At 36.2% G+C, this 23,408-nt stretch overlaps 1 protein-coding gene across 1 annotated transcript in view; it reads left to right on the forward strand.

The window, feature by feature from the left end:
• TINAG (tubulointerstitial nephritis antigen) overlaps positions 1-23,408 on the forward strand; it is a 112,026-nt gene that overhangs the window by 23,062 nt on the left and 65,556 nt on the right. The window contains exons 4-6 of the mRNA XM_003404131.4: positions 5,270-5,384; positions 18,538-18,661; positions 22,477-22,627. Of these exons, the coding sequence (XP_003404179.1) occupies positions 5,270-5,384; positions 18,538-18,661; positions 22,477-22,627 (390 nt within the window). The remainder of the gene's footprint in view (positions 1-5,269; positions 5,385-18,537; positions 18,662-22,476; positions 22,628-23,408) is intronic.

Consider the following 23,408-nt stretch of genomic DNA (forward strand, 5'->3'; position numbering starts at 1 on the left):
TCAGTAAGTTAGGTGGTTGCACCACATACATAGAGGGAATTAAGATGTTGGCACCAACACTGGCTTTTGTTTACAGAACTGAAAGAAAAGGTTGGTTGATATCTGCCTCAGTAGTTCTCCAGTGCCATTGATCACATCTATGTATACTCTAGATAACATCTTCCACATTTCAAAAAATATTTCCCATAAGAGGATCTATTGTCAGGCAACTAGAAAATTGAAGTAATCCTGAAATGTATTTTTTTTAAAAAAGAAGTATTGTTTCCTTCCACACGTAAGACATATGTTTCCCAGCATAATGAGGTACTGAATTTCAATGTCCTCAAAGTCCTTTTTTGGAAGACACAGAATATAGGAAGTCAAATCTGTTGACATTAAGATTCTTAAACCACTCTCAATTCTTGAGTATGTGTGTGTGTTTTACTAACATTTTAGGTGATAGTAACTTGATAACGTTTTTAAGTATTTCTTGGAAAAAAACCAATTATACTTTTCCGTGGTTAAATGACACTTAAATCATTAAAGGAACGTCAGAGTATGTGTCATCATGAGAAATTATCTGAATCAGGTTCCTAAAAAAATTTGAATGCTTTACCTCAGAAGCATAAGCTTCCAAGAAATGATAATAGATTAGCCTACGTTCTTTGCCGTGTTACAGAACACACAAGAAATCACAGTCTGAGCTCTGAAATAATGTGGAAAGAAAGTACTTGTAAGAGTACAGAAGTTGTTGAGAATGTTGCTTTCTTTGGAAAGAGGAACTTTCTTTCCTAGAACATTCTAGGACTATTTAAGAAGCATGGGTTTTGCCTTTTAGTAGTAAACATTGTTAGACTTAAGTTATCTCTGATATAAAAATCTCTGATAGGTGACTTTAAAAGAGTAGGAAGTAAACTAGAATTGGAGCAAAGGAAAACACATAATAGAACAAAGAAAAATAGATAAGTAAATGAGACAAGCTAGGAAGAAAAGGAGCGACACTAAAATTATTTATTGGGGAAAAAAGGATAAAGTCCTTGAATTTTTAAAAGAAAATTCTCGTTCTCTGCTATTCTCTGTTCCTGAAGCTCAAATTGTTTTTATGTGTGAAAATATAATTATATTATTCAATATGTATTAAGCGGGGACCTGGTGGTATCGTGGTTAAGAGCTCAGCTACTAGCCAAGAGGTCAACAGTTGGAATCCACCAGCCACTCCTTGGAAATCGTATGGGTAGTTCTACTCTCTCCTATAGGGTCACACCAAGTCAGAATCAACTCGATGGCAATGGGTATATATTAAGCTTTTCCAAATAGTGTCTGTACAAATATACCACCTTTTCTTTAAAATATGTGTGTTCCACATCCTGGTAGCATTTTAGATCTAAGTCTTTATTCATTCTACATAACCTACTTCAGAACTTATCAAGTCCCTGTATTATTTTTCAGTGCAATCCATTACTATCAATAAAACGTTTTGCTTTGTGGCACTGCTGAGGATACAGACAAATAGTTGCTCTGTTAAAGGAATTTACCATCTAGTAGAGAGACAAAATATCATAACTTTGTATAGGAGTCTATTGATGGGGCAATATATACGTACCAAACTAGTGTTGCAAGTAATAATCAGCGAGATAGTGATACAAAGGGAAATTAATAACTATTTCAGTTGTCTGTTGCTGTGTAACAAACCACTCCAGAATTTAGTGGCTTAAAACCACAGCTTTTCACTTGCTCATATCAGCAATTTGGGATAGGCTCAGTCTAGGCTCTTCTTTCTGCTAGCCTTTCCTGGGGTCACTTATGTGTCTACAGATATCTGGAGCCTCAGCTGGGACTGGATTGTCTAAGATGACCTGTCTCCATGTCTGGTGATTGGTGCTAGTTTTTCGTTGGGCCATGTGTCTCCAGCAGGCTAGCCTTGGCTTCTTCACATCATTGCAATATTCTAATAAGGCAGAATAGAAGCTACAAGTTCTCTTGACACCTAAGCTTGAAATTTCCACAATATCAATTCTCCTGCATTTATTTGGTTAAAGCAAGTCACTAGGCCAGTCCAGAATCAAAGCCTGGGGAAATAGACTCCTCTTTTTGATGGGAAGATCAAACCAAACCAGACTTTCTGCTATTGAGTCAGTTCCTACTCATAGTGACCCTGCAGGACAGTGTAGAACTGCCCCATAGGGTTTTAAAGGCTGTTAATCTTTACAGAAGCACACTGCCACATCTTTCTCCCTTGGAGCAGCTGGTGGGTTCAAACCACAGACCTTTTGGTTAGCAACCAAGTGCTTTAACCAGTGCTCAACCAGGGCTCCCTTAATGGGAAGAGCTGAGAATAATTTGTGGTCCTTTTCAATCTATCATAGCATCTCTACAATTGAATTTTCTTATGGACTCAAAATCTGTAGTCTATTGAACAATTTGGTCTTCATTTTTCATACATTTCTCAAAATCAGCACACCCTGAACAAAAGGTATTGACTTCCTGTACCTGTCCTTGGTTACCAGCATCACCCTCCACCTAGTCAACCAAGCCAGAAAATTTGAAGTTCATTTGATTCTTCCTCCCCCTCCACTCCCACTTCCCAGAACTTGCTAATTTCCCATACTCCAAGTTTCTCTTAGATATTTATTTCTTCCATTCCTATGCTACATTCTAGTGCATTTCTTTATCAAGCATAGCTTTGAAGTGGCCTGACTGGTCTCTCTGTTTCCAGTTTGACCAAGCTCTAATCAATCCTTTATGCTTTAATGGTTAGCCTTCTAAAACAAAACTTTGATTCTGTCATTCAAATTCTTAAAAATCTTCAATGGCACTCCGTTGCTTAAAGGATATAATTTACGTTTCTTCACATAAGTAACAATCTGGCCCAGATGTTTCTTTACTGCCTCACCTTTTACATTCCTCCCAGTTCCTGTTCCCATATCTTTTCTCACAGTTTAAGCATTTAACTTATCTGCTGTACTGTATATTTGCCACCCATTTTCAAACCTGTGTGTTTTTCCCAAGAGTTGCCTTTATTTGGAATAAATGCTTTCTCCTTTCACATCTGGACACAAAATTCATTCTCATCTTTTAAGACTGAGCGCTAAAGTCAGTAAAAAAAAAAGTCTGTAAAAAAAATACATATATATCTATATACACACACACCAATTCCTCCAGGCAGAGTTATGTTTGTATTCTAGACTCTAACCATAATTTAACCTACTTCTAATAAATGACATACATTGAAGTCATGTCTGTTTTTGTAGTCCTTGTTAGGGAATGACCTCCTTGAAGGTAGAGAAATTTTATTCATTTAGTGTTTACCCGAAAACATGATAGATAAATTCAGAATGTTTAATACATGTTAAACTGGATTAAAAGGAAGTAATGGATGTAGGTCAAGCAGGGTGGTGCGGATAGGGCCTTTCACGCTATTTTGGGTTATGACTCACAGTAAAAGATACATTTTACTCTGTGACCTAATACACACATGTACGCATTTTATGTATGTGTGTATATACATATATATATACACACACATATAGACACACACACACACTATTTACATACACCAAACCAAAAAAAAAAAAAACCAAACCTGCTGCTGTCAAGTCTATTCTGACTCATAGTAACCCTGTAGGACAGAGTAGAACTGCCCCATAGAGTTTCCAAAGCTGTAATCTTTACAGAAGCAGACTGCCACATCTTTTTCCTGCAGAGAGGCCGGTGGGCTTGAACTGCTGACCTTTTGGTTAGTATCCAAGTGCTTAACCACTATGTCACCAGGGCTGTATTTACACGCACACACATACAATATGGAGTCCCTAGTTGGTACAAACAGTTAACAGGCTTGGCTGCTGGAGGTTTGAGTCCACTCAGAGGAACCTTGGAAGAAAGGTCTGGAGATCTATGAGAAATCAGCAACTGAAAACTCTATGGAAAACAGCTCTGAATCGACTGGACAGCAACTGAGTTAAATACACAGTATACAACATTTACCCTCACTTTTGCAATAAATTCAGTTTTATTTCTTATAAAAATGTTGATCCCTAGTCCCTAAAATGCAATTAATTAAATGACCTATGAATGTCTCATGACCTACGGTTTGAAAACTTTACGTGTGGATTACCAAAAACACACTTTACTGACTTCATCATTTTTCCTAAGGCTGGCTATGTTACTTTCTTAAATAATACTACAATGTCTAATATATTCAGAGGTTTCCTTATTGAAATTCTTTGGGTATGGAGATAGTTTGTTAAAATTGTAGTTGAAAGCTGCTTAAGATTTTATGAACTAACAACTTATAAAAGAAAAACATTAAATTGCCAGGCATATTATTGAAAATTGAGCTGTATCTTCAATCATTTATAAGAGCCTAGCACATTGTAAACAATTCTGGTGATGAACACAACAGGATAAAGCTTAGGTTGGACTTGAATTCTGAAAATATATTCCCCAAACCATATTCCCCTGAAGTTGTAGATAATTCAAACAGGCAATGATTAAATTATTTTCACCTTTTTCACTTTTCATCTCGTATTACCTTTTAAGGAATTTTATTATCTCCTAATTTTAATGTTAAATTTTATAAATAAAGTTAATTTTTCTAAGTAAGAGCACAAAATATTTCTCTAGAAAAATGCACTTTTTTGATATCTAATTTCACATCAATTGATTTTATATTATTATTATTACTAAAAACTAAAATTATTGAGCACTTAACACAAATTAGCTGATTTAATATATAACCGAATATTTCAATATCTAGTTAATTAGCACTGATGTAATTTTTTTAAGTGTAAGTATTTTGTCCTCAATTCTTCACGGATACTTTAAAAAAAAAAAAGGTCTGGTAGCTTCTTGTGAAATTTAAATTATCAATGAAACAGATTACCCAATTTAATCTATAAATAAATTTCTGCCTGTGTACGCTCCTTTCTAAAATGCATTTAATACCATTTAAAATAAACTGTATATATTGCCCTTATTATCACTTTTATGGTGTAAAGATTTCATGTTCTTAGGTTTAGTGCATACTGATAGCACCTTAGGGTCCTCATGGGTCATTAAATAATCAAAAAGGAGCTAATTCAGGAAGAGTGTCTCATATACTCGATTATTAATCAATAGTAAATCCTTTACTTAGGAATTTATTGAGAATATGTGACCTGCAGTAACAGTTTCCATTTTGTGAGGTCTGCTGCAATTTTCATTGTATAGTTTAGCACATATAAATAAGCACATAATTATAAAAGTGATATGCATAACCTATATGTATTTTTGTCTTTCATTTGTAAGGCAGATGGACAGCAAAGAACTACAGCCAATTCTGGGGAATGACTTTAGAAGAAGGTTTAAAATTTCGCCTTGGCACCTTGCCGCCCAGCCCCATGCTTCTGAGCATGAACGAAGTGACGGTAGGTGTTCTCGTTGACTCATGTATGCATGTGTGTATGTGTGTGTAAGTATATTTTGCATGTGTGTTTAAAGTAATGTCAAATAACTAAATTAATGAGTTTTCAGCATCCAGAGGTATAATTCAGTCATGTAAAAAAAAAAAAACTTTCTTAAGGTTATATTCCTCAAAATTTTGGGGGGACTTTGACAGTTTACTACTGTCAATTAGATATAGACTCTTATAAATTGATTGTGTGTTCTTTCAACCTATGAATGATTTTTCTGAGATTCGTATTTCTGATTATTGGTTGTTCTGTGACCCAAAGCTTAAGCAAGGCATTAGTTGTCTTTTTTTTTTTTCAAGTAAACACATCTATTTTTTTTAATTCAGTATCACATAAGGATAAAGTAAATGTCAGTAACTGTAGATATGTATGCTATGATGATTAGTAAATGTTTACCCCCCAAAAACAAAATTCCCTTAAAAGAGATATTGCTTCTGAACCCACCAGTTGCTCCATGGAAGGAAGATGTGGCAGTCTGTTTCTGTAAAGATTACAGCCTTGGGAACCCTATGGGGCAGTTCTGTTTTGTCCTATAGTGTTGCTATGAGTCCGAATAGACTCAGCAGCAACAGGTTTTGTTTTTTGGATCATCTGAAATATTGGTGGTTTGAACCCATGTAGGAGTGCTGTGGAAGAAAGGTCTGGCAATCTGCTTCTGAAAGGTCACAGTCATGAAAACCCTATGGAAAACAGTTCTACTCTACAACACATGGGGTTGCCATGAATCGGAATTGATTTAATGGCAACTTGTATTGGTACCGGTATCATCTGATAAAACATACCTTGCATAAAGAGGCACTTACCTTTTTAGTTATCCACATCTCTAACACACTGGTTTTACCACCCAGTGTGTAGTGTCTCCCAGTCATGTACACTTTTCAGTTGAGATAGTCAGTAAATTCAAGGCCTGGTACGAATGCCCAGGGTGAAGTGAGGCTCCCAGGCTGCTGGCATGCAGCCTCTTCACTCTGCAAATAAAACATCAGGTCCTGGCTGTCTGAAAGCTTTCAGCATGCAGAGTGAGCAGGATGGCTGTTTGCTGTTGGAAGAGTTATAAACCCACAGGTTTCTCATTAAACATTGATTGTGCTTTGCTGTCAAGAGATGTAATCATCTGAGTCACCAATTCAACTTCCAGTAGTAGGGCCAGCTAAATTATAATTTGTATCAGAGAAGATAATAATTGCTGGCATTTATTGGATAGCTGCTATGTTGAGTGCTTTCATACATTATCTCATTTAATTCCCACAAGAGCTTGATGTCGTGGGTACTATTATGACCCAACTTAATCTCATTAAGTTACACTGAGATTGAGAGAGGTTAATAGCCCATCAGAGCATTTCTTAAATTATAACCAGGACATCTAGAAACTTCTGCCCAAAAAACAGTCCCTAGATTTTCAGTACAGTCAGCTTTGACAAATTCAAATTCCAAATAGCAAAAAACAAAGTCTTTTCAGCTCTTAACCAGGGCTAATTTACTGAAATAATCAGTTTACATATATTTTTCCTTCTTTCCTACAATCAGTACAATATAAAAACCTTCAAAAATATGGTTCAGATTCATGATTTTTAGTACTCCAACTATGTGATCAATTGGAAAAGAGTCACTATGTTGTTTTGCCTTTCATTTTTGCCTCCAGATTAAAGACTCCTTATTTCAATTTGCTTTCCAGAAAGTAGTGTTATATACCTCTTTCAGCAGAATGTTGGGGGAGGGAGGAAGACAGCATTTTCTAAGAAAAGAGCTGCTCTCTTTCTAAGGGTTGCTCTTTCATTTGCTTTTATTGAGGCCCACAGTCTGCCAAACAGTCAATTGAGTGTCTATAGACATTTCATCAGGGCTATTTCTGACATATCCTTTTTAAGCTTCAATTTTTGCAGCTTGAAATGTTTTATGTTCTAGAGAAAATGAGGTATATTTCTTCTTCTTTTTTTAAACATTTTCAACCTAGAGTGGGCTGTACGTACAGTCAGGTCAGGCATTTGCTCCTATAGTTCGATTTCAGGCATACAGGGAAATTCCCCTGCAGCCCGCCCCTAAGGTATGTCCCTTTCCTTGGCCACATTGCCTTGATGAGAGCTGGGGTTCATGAAATTGTTTTTCCTGTGCAGGAAAGATGTGCCATCAGTCATCCAAATTCTTGGGAAAGCTCTTCTCTAACCTGACTGGTTTCCCTTCATTCCTTAAGTAACTATTTCCCATGTGTCTGCTGGCTTTATGTTAAAGGAATACCAGTATGTGTTACACAAAGAATTACGTGATCATATAAATTTGAAAAACCTATTTAATCTATGGAGCTCTGAGTAGTGCAAATGGTCAAGCACTTGACTACTAACCCAAAGCTTGGTGGTTTGAACACTCCCAGAGGAGCCTCAGAAGGAATACCTGGTGATAGCTGCCAAAAGATCACAGCCTTGGAGACCCTACGGAGCCAGTTCTACTCTGAAGCACTCGGGGTTTCCAAGAGTCAGAAACCACTCGATGACACCTGGTTTGGGTTTTTTGTTTTGTTTTGTTTATTTAACCTATATGAATTAGTTCAATCCAAATAAATTTTTGCAGAGTGTGATTAGTAACAAGAAGGAATAGGAATATGTTGATAGTGAAAACAAAAAACCAAGCCTGTTGCTGTCAAGTTGATTCCTACTCAGAGCAACCCTATAGGACAGAGCAGAACGGCCCCATAGAGTTTCCAAAGAACGCTGGTGGATTTGAACTGCTGACCTGTTGGTTGGCAGCCGTAGTTCTTAACCACTACACCACCAGGGTTTCCATGTTGATAGTAGGGGATTGGAAAATGTAGTTTGGAGGTTTTGGGCTGGTACTTTCTAAATAGACATCTTAAATGAGGGCAGATAAAAGGAAACATAAAGTTATTGTTTTCTCTGGGTAAAAACAGAGTAGACACAGTCCTGAGGGCACAAGACTCAGCAAGTCTAATTCAACTTTGAAAAGGATCTCATCTGCACAGACAGGATTACATGCCAGGGAAAAAGGCTTGGCAACACAGCAAAGATGGATTCCATCCTCTGCTTGACACTTGAGCTGGGCTCCCTAGAGCAGCTCACAACTTGAACAACTATAGCCAGCAGAGGGGTGTAGTGGAAACCTACTTCACTTACTTTAGTATTTTGTCTAGTGTCAGGTCAGCAGATGGTGCTGATCAATTCACTTTTCCTGAAGGTGTTATCTTGAGACTGTTCAAAGTCATGTGTCTTATTTGGACATTTCCTTAGTTTTAGAATCTGAGTCTCTGTCTAGGTGTGATTCAAAATTGTTTTCCTATAAAAAATGTAAAGAACAATTGGATGAATTAACCATTCTTTATCAGTCAATGCAAGCTTTGTTTGTTTTATGAATAGACTCCAGAGGGGACTGATTGAAAGCTGTCCTTCAGGAAAGACTACGGCTCCCCAAAAGAACTTAAAATTCATTCTATTGATAGGTACTGTTGTCACCTTATGGTACAAAACAGATTTTGACAGAGTTTAACTTGTAGCCCTTTCATAGGGTTCAAGACCTTGAGTCAGTGTTTCTCAACGTTTCTTCCAAGGAATGCAAATCTTACAGCATGCTCTAAGAACAAAAGTGTCCCATCTGTGGTCAAATAAATTTGTGAAACCATGCCTTATATCCTCCCTCTGAAGGTTCATATTGTTTGTTAGTATATAGAGTACTGGGAACCCTTATTCCATTAACCATTTTTTTTTCACCCACTATTTCTTAAATTCATGAGATCAGAGAACCTTTTTTGTTTATAATAATATTTACATAAACATTTATATAATTATTTATATTCCCCAGGGCTTAGGTTCCATAGAACATACTTTGAGAAATACTAACTTAAGCTCAAATATTGAAATGGGAATAGTGGAGGGAATAGAAACATATTCTGGGGAAAAATAGGACTTCCTCAGTGTCACGGGAAGAAAACAATAGAGACAACCACTTATTCTGTGTGCTAAACTGACATTGACTAGGTCCTTCTGAGCCAGTGGAAACATCAAAGTTGAAGCCAGGTTAAAAGCATGTGTATGAAATAGTGGCACAGACAGTTCACGCCTCTGCCACCGTTCCATATGCCATGGTGGGAGGAGCTCTGGAGCCCTGTGCTTAGGTCTCAGTCTGGCTCCACCACTTACTGCTTGACTTCAGGTGATTTATTTAACCTCTCTGCTTCCGTCTCCTCCTTTGTAAAACAGTGATAGTGGTAGTACTTAGCTCGTGGGGGTGTAAGAGTTCCATGAAATGCTGAATGTGAGGTGCTTCGCACAGTACTTGAAACATGTTGTCATTATAATTGTTGTTAGAACAAGAATGATTGGTCCTTGAGTCGACTCTGACTCATGGAGACCTTAAGTACAGCAAAATGAAACTTGGCCCAATCCTGCGTCATGCTCACAATCACCAGCATTTAAAGTCCACTGTTGAGGCTTTGTGCCAAGCCATCTCACCTGAGGTCTCACATGCCCTTGTTGGCCTCTACTTTACCAAACACGATATCCTCCTCTAGTGACTGATCCCTCCTGATGACATGTCCAAAGTAAGCAAGTTGGGCAATATTCTGTTGTGAAACAATAGTTTTTCACTTGCTAATTTGTGGAAGTAGATCAGCGGGCCTTTGTAATCCGTCTTAGTCTGGAAGCTCCAAAGAAACCTATGTACCATAGGTGACCCTGTTGATATTTGAAATACAGATGGCATGGCTTCCAACATCAGAGCAACATGTAAGCCACCACAGTACTGCAAAGTGACGGACAGGTGATGGATTTGGAATAGAGAAAGTGATAAAGAAATGTTATTATCTAATACATAATGTGGCACTCTCTCCCTTGTATTCACCTTGGGAGAATCACAGGGTACTGAAATATGTCAATTCTATATGGACTAAATGACCCAAACCTTTATCATTTGGAGCATTTTATTTGATAAAGAAAGGTGCAGCCCTGGATTTATTGACACTGATGAAGTTTACATACTCCTGGTGAGCCTGAACGTTTTTCAGCTATGCTCCTAAATCATATCAGGTCAAATCAAACCAAATCAAATCAACAACTCTGCACCTGATTGTTTTTCCAGACATAATGTTCAAGTGCTTTTGAATCTGAGAGATAATTCTAAGCAGCTTCACTGTGTTATATCCTATTATAAATATTGCAAATATTTCAGATGAGAAATCCTGCTTTTGAACAGAAATGAGAAAATTTAGAGTTTATTTTATATTTGCCTCAGTAAAAAAAAAAAAAAAAATTGTTTTTACTTTGTTGTTGTTAATTCCCCAGGAAGAGTAATGAAGTTATCAAAGTTATTACAGATAAGTAACGCATCCAAGGTGGAGCTATTTAGAGGCTATTAAAATACTAAAAAATCTAGTATAACATTTAAAACCTGTAGATCTACTATCTGGTAACAGATTGATATCTGTAAAAATGTTTTATTTATTTTTTTGGTTCAGCCTCATAGTTAACTAATAGAACATCTGTCCTTAATCATCTAATACAGTTTATGAATTTAGTGTGTTTTAGTTGGCATTACTAGCAAAGGAAAAATTAAGTCATATTTTAAATAATTTATTGGAAGTTAAAATAATATTCTGTGTAGTATATAATAACCTTCAAAGCCACCAGTTAATAAATTATTGAGGTGAAAAATGAAAAAAAATGTATTTAATCACCTGGATTGTCTAGACAACACATAGTAGATGATTGGCTTTTTTTTTTTTTTCCTCTCCAGTCATTAGTTATAATACAAGGATTTTTTTTTTCTTTCCAAAATTTATTTCAATGATAGCAAGTACCAAAGAATGAGAAGTACCTTTGGAAAAATAATCAAATGAATATTTTCAAGTTTAGTGTTTACTACTCATAAGTTATTGGAATTTTTTTATTTGATTTAGGAATAACCCTATCTGAACAAACACCCTCTATTTGCTTCCAATAACCTTTGTCGCCTGTATAAACAGAAGCCAAAGAAACCAAAATACTGATTAGAAAAGTGAAAACTACCATTATGTAGTTCATTTTTATATACTGTTGAACTGAAATGGCTACATTTTTTCCACAAAATTGATGTTTGGCTCCCACATAAGTGAACATAAGGCATGTGGCATAAGGCTTCCAAAATACAGTGAGGTGTTGATGGTGCTGCAGGAAGAAGGGAAGGGCCAGATGTCCTGGTGGGGGTCTCTGTTTAAGCATATAGTTCCCTCAGCTCATCTCAATATCTTCTCGTTCCTCTAGATAAAAGCCAGGGACAGAATGGGATGGCAGTCATTCTTGCTGTCATGAATTAAGAATTTTAAAATTCAAAGACCCTCAAAGCATTTGCTTATGTCTCCTCAAGCTTCTCTCTTTTCTCGTTCCCTCTTTCTCAGTGTGGAACATCAAACTCTTCCGTAAACTAGGAAGTGCACACCCAGACCTCACTCCTCATGCAGCTGCACTTGAGGTAGAATGAATGTCTTGTCTCTGAAGTCAGTTTGCAAGCTTTCAGTTTTGTTTTTCTGTGCTACTCACAGTCTGATGCATAACAACAGTGATATAATTGAACATGACTTGAACAACACAGCAGGACTGAATTGATCACCATGGGACAAATCTTCAAAAAGAAATCCGAGAAAAAAAAAATTTTCCCTTCTCTCTCTGAAAAAATATTTTGAGCTGTTAAAAAATACATTCTTGAGGTGATTTGGCATGTTGATAGAACAGACATCTACCCTCTGGTCTCCTCACGTATGGGTCTGTCTACTCCTTTACGTGGTACTTCCCAAAATATAATACCCAAAACACTAGTCCTTTGACCTGCTCCACTTTGAAAATAAAATGAAAAGAAATGAAATAAAATATTCCACATTGGGCCAAATTATAAACATTAAAATTATGAATATTATTTCCACTTAGAGCCTCACAACACATTAGCAGTTTATAAAAACTTTGCAATCAAGACCGACAATCTATTTAATTTTCAAAACCTGTGTTTTCTCGGAATTGTTTGATTAATCAACTCCTTCTTTTGTAATTACCTGTTAAAATACCTCAGAACTAGTGTTCTAAGAAACTCATTTTAAAAAAATCATAGTTCATCAATTTGCAGATGCACATTTTCTTTACTCTTTAACACCTCTGAAATTGGGATGCTTCTTACATTTTTGATGACATCCTGGATTCAGTGAAATGTAGTATTACCTAGCAACTTCGATCACACTTAGGTATGCTGTGTTAACTATAATTAGGCTCTCCTGAGAGTGAAAGAAAATCTAAAATGACAGTGGCCTAAATAACAGAGAAGCTGATATCTCACCCACAAATCTGGAAGTGAGTAGTCCTAAGCTGGAATTGCATTCTGTAGTGTTGGATACCCAGACTTATTCCTTCTGGTTGCTCCATTGCCCAGAGCCTTTATTTCTCAGGTTATATAATGATTCATGAATCCCTGAGTGGCAATCAGTTAACAAGCTCAGTTCCAGTCCACTTGGAAGAAAGGCCTGACAATCTACTTCCAAAAACTCAGCCACTGAAAACCCTACAGACTGATGGAACAGGAGAATAGTGGGATGTAGATCTCAAATTCTCATAAAAAGATCAGGCTTGCTGGTCTGACTGAGACCAGAGGGACCCTGACAGTCACGGTCCCTGGACCCTTTGTTATCCCAAGATTGGAACCATTCCCGAAGCCAACTCTGCAGACAGGGATTGGCCTGGACTATAAGATAGACCATGATACTGGTGAGGAGTGAGCTTCTTGGCTCAAGTAGATACTTGAGACCATGTGGGCAACTCCTGTCTGGCGTCAAGATAAGAAAGAAGAAGGGGAGAGGAGCTGGTTGAATGGACACAGGGAATACAGGGTGGAGAAGAGGAATGTGCTGTCTCATCAAGAGGAGAGCAGCTAGGAGTACACAGCAAGGTGTGTATAACTTTTTGTATGAGAGGCTGACTTGATTGGTAAACTTTCACTGAAAGCACAATAAATAAATAAAAATTAAAAAAAAACTTTTAAAAAAAAAAAGAAAACCCTGTGGAGCACAGTTCTACTCTGACACCAGTGAGGTTGCCATGAGTTGAAATCAACTCCACGGCAGCTTTTTTTTAAATAATGATTCAAGAAGGCTTTTCCACATCCATCTAAAATGTAAAAAATTTTGCCAGCAAGAAAAGAAAATAGACCAAGAAAAAAGGGGTTGAAGTTAATTAAGTTCAGCTGTCTCTGAAGGAACATTCTCAGAAGCTGTCAATGGATATTTCTGCTTACATCTCACTGGTAAGAACTTAGTAACATGGCCACACCTAATAGTAAGGGAAACTGGGAAATATAACTAGTTTTCTGAGCCTGAGAGTACTGAGCAAAGAATTCTATTATGATAAGGAAAGGGAAAGCCTGTAAAAAAGGAAGAGGACTGAAGAACAACTAGCACTACCTGCCATAATATGATCACTGAGTACTGCTCTGTAACTGGAAACTAGACAGTTACTAAAGCATGACTCTTTAAAAGTTAAGGCATGAAAGCTTATATTGTTGAATATGAGAAATTTATTTAGCCATTTGGAACCAGAAAATGCTCCCTTTCCTCTCCAACATCAAACAGTTTAGAATAAACCTCTTAGAGTCCATGGCCACTGATCTTGGTTTGTGAAGATCAGAACACAGCGATTATCTTCTGCTGCTTTCTTTTGATTCTCAGGTCACTCTGATTATTCAAATTTAAGTTGGAGAAAGTGCAATTGGAGATGGAAGAAGTGATTCATAGAGTGGCTATTGTGTGGACATGGGCTTGTAATAAGGATAAAAACCAAAAACTAAAACCAAACCCCCTGCTGTTGAGTCGATTCGAACTCATAGCGACCCTATAGGACAGAGTAGAATTGCCCCATAGAGTTTCCAAGGAGCGCCTGGTGGATTTGAACTGCTGACCCTTTGGTTAGCAGCTGTAGTACTTAACCACTACATCACCAGGGTTTCCTGTAATAAGGATAGCCACAATCTATTCTGAAGTTCTTGAGAAAATTGATCAGTTTCTCTTAGATTGCTCTGTGATTATGTTTCCAAAACTTCTTTAGAGATTTTGATTCAATTAAACGCAAGAATTATTGTAAGAAATTCTTCAGTGTTCATCATTGCATTTAATTCTTATATTTGTTCCCATTGTCTTTAATCTCTGCTTTCTAAATTGAAATATTAAAGCAGCAAGACTGTTCAAATTTAATCTCAAATTTGATTAATATTGATTTTGAAATATTAGGTTATGACCAAAAGTTTTTAAAAATTGCAACTAAAAGAATTTAAAATTCCCAAATGGAATAGTGTGTTGTTGTTGCAGTTAGTGGCTGTTGAGTTGACTTCAAGTCATAGCGATCTTGTGTATAACAGAACAAGACTTTGACTGGTCCCGTGCCATGTTCATGATCCTTGGTATGTTTGAGTCCACTGTGTTGGCTGTTGTGTCAAGCCCCCTCATCCATCTCATTGAATGTTTCCTTTAGTTTTACTAACCCTCTACGGTACCTAAGGTGATGTTCTTTTCTAGAGGTTGATCTTTCCTGATGAGGTGTCCAAAGTAAGCGAGCTGAAGTCTCACCGTCCTCACTTCTAAGGAACACTCTGGTTGTATTTCTTCTAAGACTGATTTGTTTGTTTTTCTGGTAGTCCGCCTTATGTTCAATATTTTTTGCTAATACCACAGTTCAAATGTATCAATTCTTCTGTCTTCCTTTTTCATTGTCCAGCTTTCATATATGTATGAGGTGACTGAAAAGACCATGGCTTAGGTCAGATACACTTTAGTCATCAAAGTGACATATTTACTTTTTAAAACTGTAAAAGAGATCCTTTGCAGCAGATTTTCCCAATGCAATACCTAGTTTGATTTTTTCAGTGCAGTTTCCATGGACATAAAATAGTGTATATCTCCTTTAAAAATACATTTCTATCTTTAAGCCACTATCATTTTGGATATTCTATCACTCTTGGCTGATTCTCTTAGTTTTCTTACTTTATTAAGCTATCTTTCAACAAAAAAAAAAAATAGTTCATTGAAACTAGACTTCTATTATCAGTTCCTAAAAGCTGTTATTCTGTGATGTTTACTTTTATTTATAAGCACTTGGAAAATGATCTTACTTTACAGAGAAATGAAATCATTATGGAAAAATGTGAAATAAGGTTTGCTGTGCTCATTATATCAGATTATCTTAAACCATGAGGCAAAGAAAATGACAAGGTAATTAGTGCCTGTTGGGCCTCAGATGGTATGGGCCCATTTTTAGGAAAACAATATTATATAACTTTTAAAAATCCTGAAGAATGAGCTTCATGAATTGGTCTTCTGGCTTAGTGGGATTGGTAAATATGTTTTTAATGAAAATGTCATTTTGCTTATTGTTTTTATTGAGAAGATTTAGAGATTCATAATTTTCACTTTTAAAGACTAAATCGTTAAAGCAACAAGTGCATGCTGGTATTGTAATTTATCTTAATGTTCCCATAAGGAAAACAAAGGATATTTTTTAAGAGATCATATCTACCAGATGGATATGTATCTCATCATCGTCATCAGATATTTACTGAGCATCTCCCACGTGCAGAACGCTGGGGTAGGCTTTGGCATGTAGAATTCAAGTTCTAAATAACTCAACCCTACTGAAATGTGCTTGAGCAATTGTTATATCTTTATTGCTTCAACAGAGCACAAGAGAAATGTGCTAGCTATACTATTAAATTAGAATTATAAAGTAATAAATTAAAATAACAACTGACACCCACCTATTTTTTTTTGAAGCTTGTGGCAACTTAGTCTTACAAATGCTTAAAATCATACTGATAAGCCAATAACTATAGTATTGGAAGGTATGAGTAACGTGAGAGATATGTGAACTTCTGTCCCAATTATAAAGACGCCTTTGTACAGTGAATCTGCAACTCTGAAACAATCTACTCAGAACAGTGAATTTATTCTGCTCCGACCTTAAGGTTCTTTACTGTGGCCCATCTAATGGCTGTTGTTATATGCCATCCGGGCGATCCTGACTCATAGCGGCCCTATAGAGCAGAGTAGAACTGACTCGTAGGGTTTCCAAGGAGTGGCTGGTGGATTTGAACTGCTGACCTTTTAGGTTGGCAGCTGTAGCTGTTAACCACTGCACCACCAGGGTGCCAACCTAATGGTAGCAGAGTCTAAAATCATCTGCCTTTCTATGATGCTGCCCTTCAGGTTATCGTGCAGACAAACTAGGGTGATCTGCTTGATCAAATGTTATAATCCAAACTATTTTTAGCACTTGACTTCCATCATTTATATAGCAGTGTTTTAGAAACGGAACCCAGGATTTAATAACTTCCTTATCAGACCAGAATAGTTCTTTAAATCAAAACAGAACTCTCCCATTAAAATTCAAATCCACAAATTATTTTGGAATACCTTTTCAAGCAGACATGTAAATTCTAAATTTCCCTTGTTTCAGTCTTTGAAGTTATTATGTACTTGTCAGAGGTAATTTTTTTTTGCAAGGTATTGAATCAGTAGCCTGACTTGTTCAATGAACCGTCATGCAGACTTTTAAATAGGTAAAATTTTAGCTTTTGCATACATTTTCTCCTGGTCCAAAGTATCTGCATATTTCTGATAAAATAGGGGAAGGATAGAAATGGAACCTGGTGTTAAGAATTCTAAAATCTTGGTCTAGTTCCAGGAGTATTTCTTATTTAACTGAGAGGGCTTGGCATGTTATTTAACTTTTAGAAGATAGTTTTCTCATTCCTAGAATAGCACTAATAATAAAAACCACAAAAAAACAAAAACCAAAAAACCCCAAACCCAAACCCACTGGCGTCAAGTGGATTCCAACTCATAGCAACTCTATAGGACAAAGTAGAACTGCCCAGTAGGGTTTCCAAGGATCAGCTGGTGGATTCAAACTGCCAACCATTTTGTTAGTAGCTAAACTCTTAACCAGTAAGCCACCAGAGCTCCAGAGCTAATAATAGGTGTGCTAATTTATGGAAACCCTGGTGGTTAGTGGTTAAGAGCTACTGCTGCTTACCAAAAGGTCAGCAGTTCGAATCCACCAGCTGCTCTTTGGAAACTCTATGGGGCAGTTCTACTCTGTCCTGTAGGGTCACTGTTAGTCAGAATTGACTCGATAGCAATGGGTTTGTTTGTTTGTTTTTAATTATATCATGTAGGGCTCCTGATAAGATCAAAGAAAATACTGAGTATTGAAACAATTTGAAAACATTAAAGCACTCTCAGAAATGATGTTTGCGTGTGTGTGTGTGAGAGACAGCGAGTGAGAAAGAATATAAGTAATGAAAAGTTAATAAATAAATCCTGATTTGTCTGGAGTCCTGATTACGTATGGGAATTAAATTCACTACTCTTAAGAAAAGTTTGGAAAGAACAGGGTGTAATGTTTTACATTTTCTTTAACTGATATGACATAATGTTTAATTTACCTTCTCTGAAAGATGACAGCTGAAATTGACTTCATTAGAACATTACCATGGGCTTTAAGATATCATGGTATTATTGGACACTTGCATAATTCCTGAAGTTTTTTTTTAAATCTTTGAGGATTTTATAAATACCAACCAATTCACCCCAGTTGTGTTTCCGAATATGTGGTGTAAAATTCATGTGTTCCCTGGGGCTCCAAGTGTGTTAATACTTAGTTTCTAAAAATACATCATTTTCGTATTAATTTCACCTCAGAATCACACATACTCTTCAGAAGAGGAGAAGCAGACAAGTCAATGTTCTTTCCGAAGGTAAATTTAAGTAACACTATGTGGGCTTTCACATGGATGTGCAAAACTCTGAATCAAGATGACAGAAACTGACTGGAATTATTGCCTTGTATAGTAACCCAGCAAAAGCAGTTTGTGTATTGTTCTTATGATTTTAAACTATGCTATCATTCCCCATGTTTAGTTGTCATTTTTAACACGAAGCAAAATTGAAATTCTATGTAACTGATACGTTTCAGGGATGCCATTGAGAAATCTTGAATATATAAAATAATTCAAAAATTAGTTATAAAAGTACATTGCATTACTTATGAAGGTGATTGGATTAAATGTGAGCAGATATGACACATTTGTCCTTTCTCTTTAGCCTTCTTTGCCTGCAACAACTGATCTCCCAGAGTTCTTTGTGGCTTCTTATAAGTGGCCTGGATGGACCCATGGTCCACTGGATCAAAAAAACTGTGCTGCATCCTGGGCGTTTTCCACTGCAAGTAATGAAGTCATTTTAACTATTTCCTTATAATTTCCCCCTTTGACTCTAGAGCCTGGTACAGTATTTAAAAAGGTTTTAAAACTAGAATATTTAAATATTAACATATAGTCATTTATGTCCATTATTAGTCTTAAAACTGGTCCATATTTTCAGGGTCTGATTTTAAAGAAAAAGTCAATCAAAGAAACAATCGATAAAGTAGCCATAATGTGTTTGTCCTTTGAGAGTGAAGCCAGATAAGAAGTGTTAAGTTCTCTCATCATCAATAATATTATCTGTACTTCTTAATGCACATGGACACACCCCTATATTGTCCTTCTATTCTTTTCCCTTTATAAGATTTGAAAAAAATATATTTAATTATTGAGATAATTTGATGTAAAGTAGGAATTTAGAACAAATAATAGTGTATCGAGTGGGTTTTATCTCCCTTTAGATGAAAAATGAAATTTTTCAAAATAAATAGATTGTGACTCTAAAATGATGTAACTAATTGTTTAATAACAGTGGCTTTCAAATTAGTGCTTCTATCATTCCAGAGGAGCCCTGGTGGCACAGTGGTTAAGAGCTTAGCTGCTAACCAAAAGATTAGCAGTTCAGATTAACCAGTTGCTCTTTTTTTTTTTTTACCTTGGAAACCCTGTGGGGGCATTCTCTCTCTTCTGTAGGGTCACTGAGTCAGGATCGACAATGCGTTTTTTTTTTATTATTATTCTGAAAGTATAAGAAATATCTCTTTTATGCTTTCATATAAGTTCATAAATTCAATAACTGAATTGGGTTTATCCCAAGACTTATTCTCCAAAATTATCCTCAAAGGAGTGTTGTTTGTAGTCCAACAATTAAATGCAAACTAACCTGATGATGATTGGCCACTACCAAAGATTTTCCTAAAAAATATACTTTAAGCTTTGTAGGTAATTCCAAAAGAGTGCTCAAAAACAGTTTAAGCACAGAAATCTTTGTGAAATAAGTACACAGCCTCTTAGAGAAACCAGCTCTGAGGATGGTGCTTCTGGCATGGAAGAGTGCCAATATCTTTGTCTAAATATCACTTTTTCACAGTATCAGCCAGTTCAAATCAGAAACAATGCCCTTGAGAGAACAATAAAGTTGGCCAAGCCCATTTATAGGGTGGCTCCATCTCTAACTCTACATTACTGCCCACACATTGGGTATAAATGCTTTCTGGCTATCTGATGTTTGCCATTATCAGAGATACAAATGGGGACCTACCTGAGCCCTGTTTCAAAGGATAAGTAGAGATATATTCAGATAATTTTTTTGTCATTTTATGTTCATGTAGTTAATGTGTTACCCCTCCTAGGTTATATATAAGAATTTTTCTTTAAACTTAAGTTAAAACAGTATTTTTGAAGACATATGAGGAGAGATATTAGTGGTGAAATAGTGAGAGTATCAGACTGCTTGAGGAGATATTTTCTGGTGTCCCCAAGTCACAGCCCTTCAGGTGGCCTTAGCATAGGGCTTGTCCCCCTACCAAATTCACCAGAATCTCACCCTTTTGTGATTTTAGAGGACACAGTTTTATGTCCTGTGTAAGGTAAATCAGGCTGATTTAATTTTTTTCTATTAAATAAAGAAAAGAATAAGCTAGGTTCTCTTGAGGATTTAGAAAACTATGTCAGGAAGTAATAGTTAAAATAAAAAAAAAGGTCTTTCAGGGAAACTAAAAGCTATAAGATGGAGTAAATAAAACATTAAAAATATACGCATACACATATGCAGTAGTTATGTAACCAAATAAAATTCAAGTGAGATGTCAGAAGATGAAGAGGTGAAGGTGTTTGGAATGATGGGAGAGATACGTATCACAGAACAAATTTGGAGACAGAAGAAAATAATAGAATGTGTCTCAGAGGTAAAGCCCAGTAAAGGGTTTCAGGAAGAGAAAGGAAAACAATTGGTTAAGCTGAGCCATTCCTTGGGTCTTCAAGCCTTTTCTAAATATTGCAAACGAATTTGGACTAACCCTTCACAAAGATTCAGATCCACCTGTATAAAAAAAAGTGCAACATATTGCATAACAGTAGAATTTAAAACATTTATCCTTCAGTTGAAATGTACAGCTTAATGGAGCTGCGAGGGGTCTTAGAGATCACCTTTTTCAAGTTTCTGGTTTCATAAAGGAGGCATAAATAGGTGAAGTGACTTAACCAAAGCCAAAACCAGAGTATCAGAAATGATCCTGGAATCCTGTCTTCAAACTCTTGGTTACAGTTTTTTCTATATTGTAAACAAATTTTCTGAACCAAAGAACAGTTATGCTAACATTTAAAAAATTCATATTTGCTTCCGAGCCCTTGTACTGAAAGTCAAAGCATCAAAGAATTTCTATTTTCTTTTATAAATAGAAATAGAGAATTATTTTCTTGAGACTAGCAGAGATAGCAGCATAATGTCGTTTGTTCCTATGAAATATATCCTAGTACAATAAGAGTTGGAAATTAAGAAGGAAATGGGAGGTTATAGATTCAACACACGTCGAACATCTAAAATGTGCCAGCAATTGCACTACAGAATTGTACATATGCTGTAGTTACGTAAAAACCATGACTATACAGAACTACATTTGCAACCTAATTTAGAATAATTGTAAAATTAATACTTTCAGGGGTTCCGGTACACATGCAATTTTGATGAACTAAACTGTAACTTCATTGAGAAAATTGGATGGATGGAAGGAATGTGGTGTTCTACTGCTCATTAATTATTTTCTGTATTATTCTGTTGTTGTTAGGTGCCATTGAGTCAGTTCCAACTCATAGCGACCCTATGCACAACAGAACAAAACACTGCCCGGTCCTGCGCCATCCGTACAATCATTGTTATGCTTGAGCTCATTGTTGCAGCCACTGTGTCAATGCACCTCGTTGAGGGTCTTCCTCTTTTTCGATGACCCTGTACTCTGCCAAGCATGATGTATTCTATGAGGGCAGAACTATGTCTCTCTTGTTCACTGTTGTAATTTCTAGTGCTTAGCACAGTGCCCATCACCTAGTAGGTCCTCAATAAATATCTTGAGGAAAGGAATGAACTGATGAACAAAAAACATGCTAGGAAATTGTTGAAACAGAAGAATAGAAGGTTTGATCATAAAAATATTAGCTCATTATATATACGCACAAAGTGAAATCTGTGTCTACTAAAGTAAGATTAGGATCATGGTTTTCAATCATAGGTATATTCAATCTCAGATACTGTAAATGGTAGATTCATATTAATCCCATTTAGGTTAAAATATGTTCTCCTGAGTAGTTAAACTAAATACCAGCTAAAAAGCAAGAGTTCCATTTACTCCAGTATATCAGATTACTATGGAAAATTTCCAGTTAATATTTATACAGTTAGTTTTCTAGATTTTTCCAGTTTAGTTATATTCATTTCAAAAGATAAATCGACAAGGACAATATGCAAGACACTGTCCTATGTGTAGGGGATACAAACATAAATGAGATAGGGCCCTGGCCTAAAGGAGTTTCAACATTTGCAAAATTATTTAATGAAGAATTCAGAAGTGTGCAGAACATAAAGGAAGAAGGAAATAGAAAAGTCTTTGGAATTGGTAAGACAATGGAACAGTACCAACAATTGGACAAAAAATCTGACTGGAATTATGACATAGCTGAACTGGTCAGTATACACAGATATATTAATGACATTTGGCCTCATAATTTTAAGTTACCTAGTTTCATGTAAAGTTTTGAAGAATAGCTTAACATACTCTGTGTAATTAATTTTTTTAAAAAACCTGTGCCATTTGACTATTAATTAATATTCTTTTTGAAACAGGTGTGGCAGCTGACCGAATAGCAATTCAGTCCAACGGTCGATACACAGCCAATCTATCCCCTCAGAATTTGATATCCTGCTGTACCAAGAACCGTCATGGATGCAACAGTGGAAGCGTTGATAGGGCTTGGTGGTACCTGAGAAAACGTGGGTAAATAGCTGCCCAACATGTGTTCCTAGAATTCTTATGAATATTGCCTAGGGTTGGAACAAGGGAAAAAATTACTGCATCTATATAAATACATATTTAAATATACACTATTTTTGGTATCTACTGAGATTAGAAGCTATTGGGAACAATTATTTGAAGAATATATACATTCCTAGCCAAATTCAGAAGAGCAATTTTAGTTTTGAAGACTCAAACATTGTTTTCTTATTGATTTGAGTCAAATGGTTCTACTGAGTTGCCATGGAGGGAATAAAGTAATCAATGTTGTTGATACCTCTGTTGAACATTTCAGTTTTCTAGGTAGGTGAATTGATAAAACCAAGTAAAAATTAGACTACACGTTGGAAGATGAAAATGAAGTAATTTATGATTGCCTTCACTCATCAATATAATCGTCCCCATTACATTTGATGGTAAAACACAAGTTGTTTTTCCTTACTCTCATGTAGTTTGATACCCACCCCACTTCCACCCCAGCCACTATAAAAGCTAATTTATTTAAGAGCTGAATTGTGCTGCTAAGAAACTGCAGCTGATATGCAGTGCTATACATACTTAGAGCTCACCTGCTCTGGGTCTGCTGTCCAACAGGTGCTGCAGAAGAGAGTGAGTGTAGGATGTTGATGGGTGTCAGCAATTTTCCTTACCTTTTTTCTCCTCCATGATTTTTTGCCTAATACGATGCTTAGGATGGGAGACTTGGGCTGATACTTTTCTGGTGCAGTGGTGCTTTGTTGGCTTATTTCACACTATGATAAAA

Source organism: Loxodonta africana, chromosome 1, assembly GCF_030014295.1.
Source record: "Loxodonta africana isolate mLoxAfr1 chromosome 1, mLoxAfr1.hap2, whole genome shotgun sequence".
Classification (NCBI taxonomy): domain Eukaryota; kingdom Metazoa; phylum Chordata; class Mammalia; order Proboscidea; family Elephantidae; genus Loxodonta; species Loxodonta africana.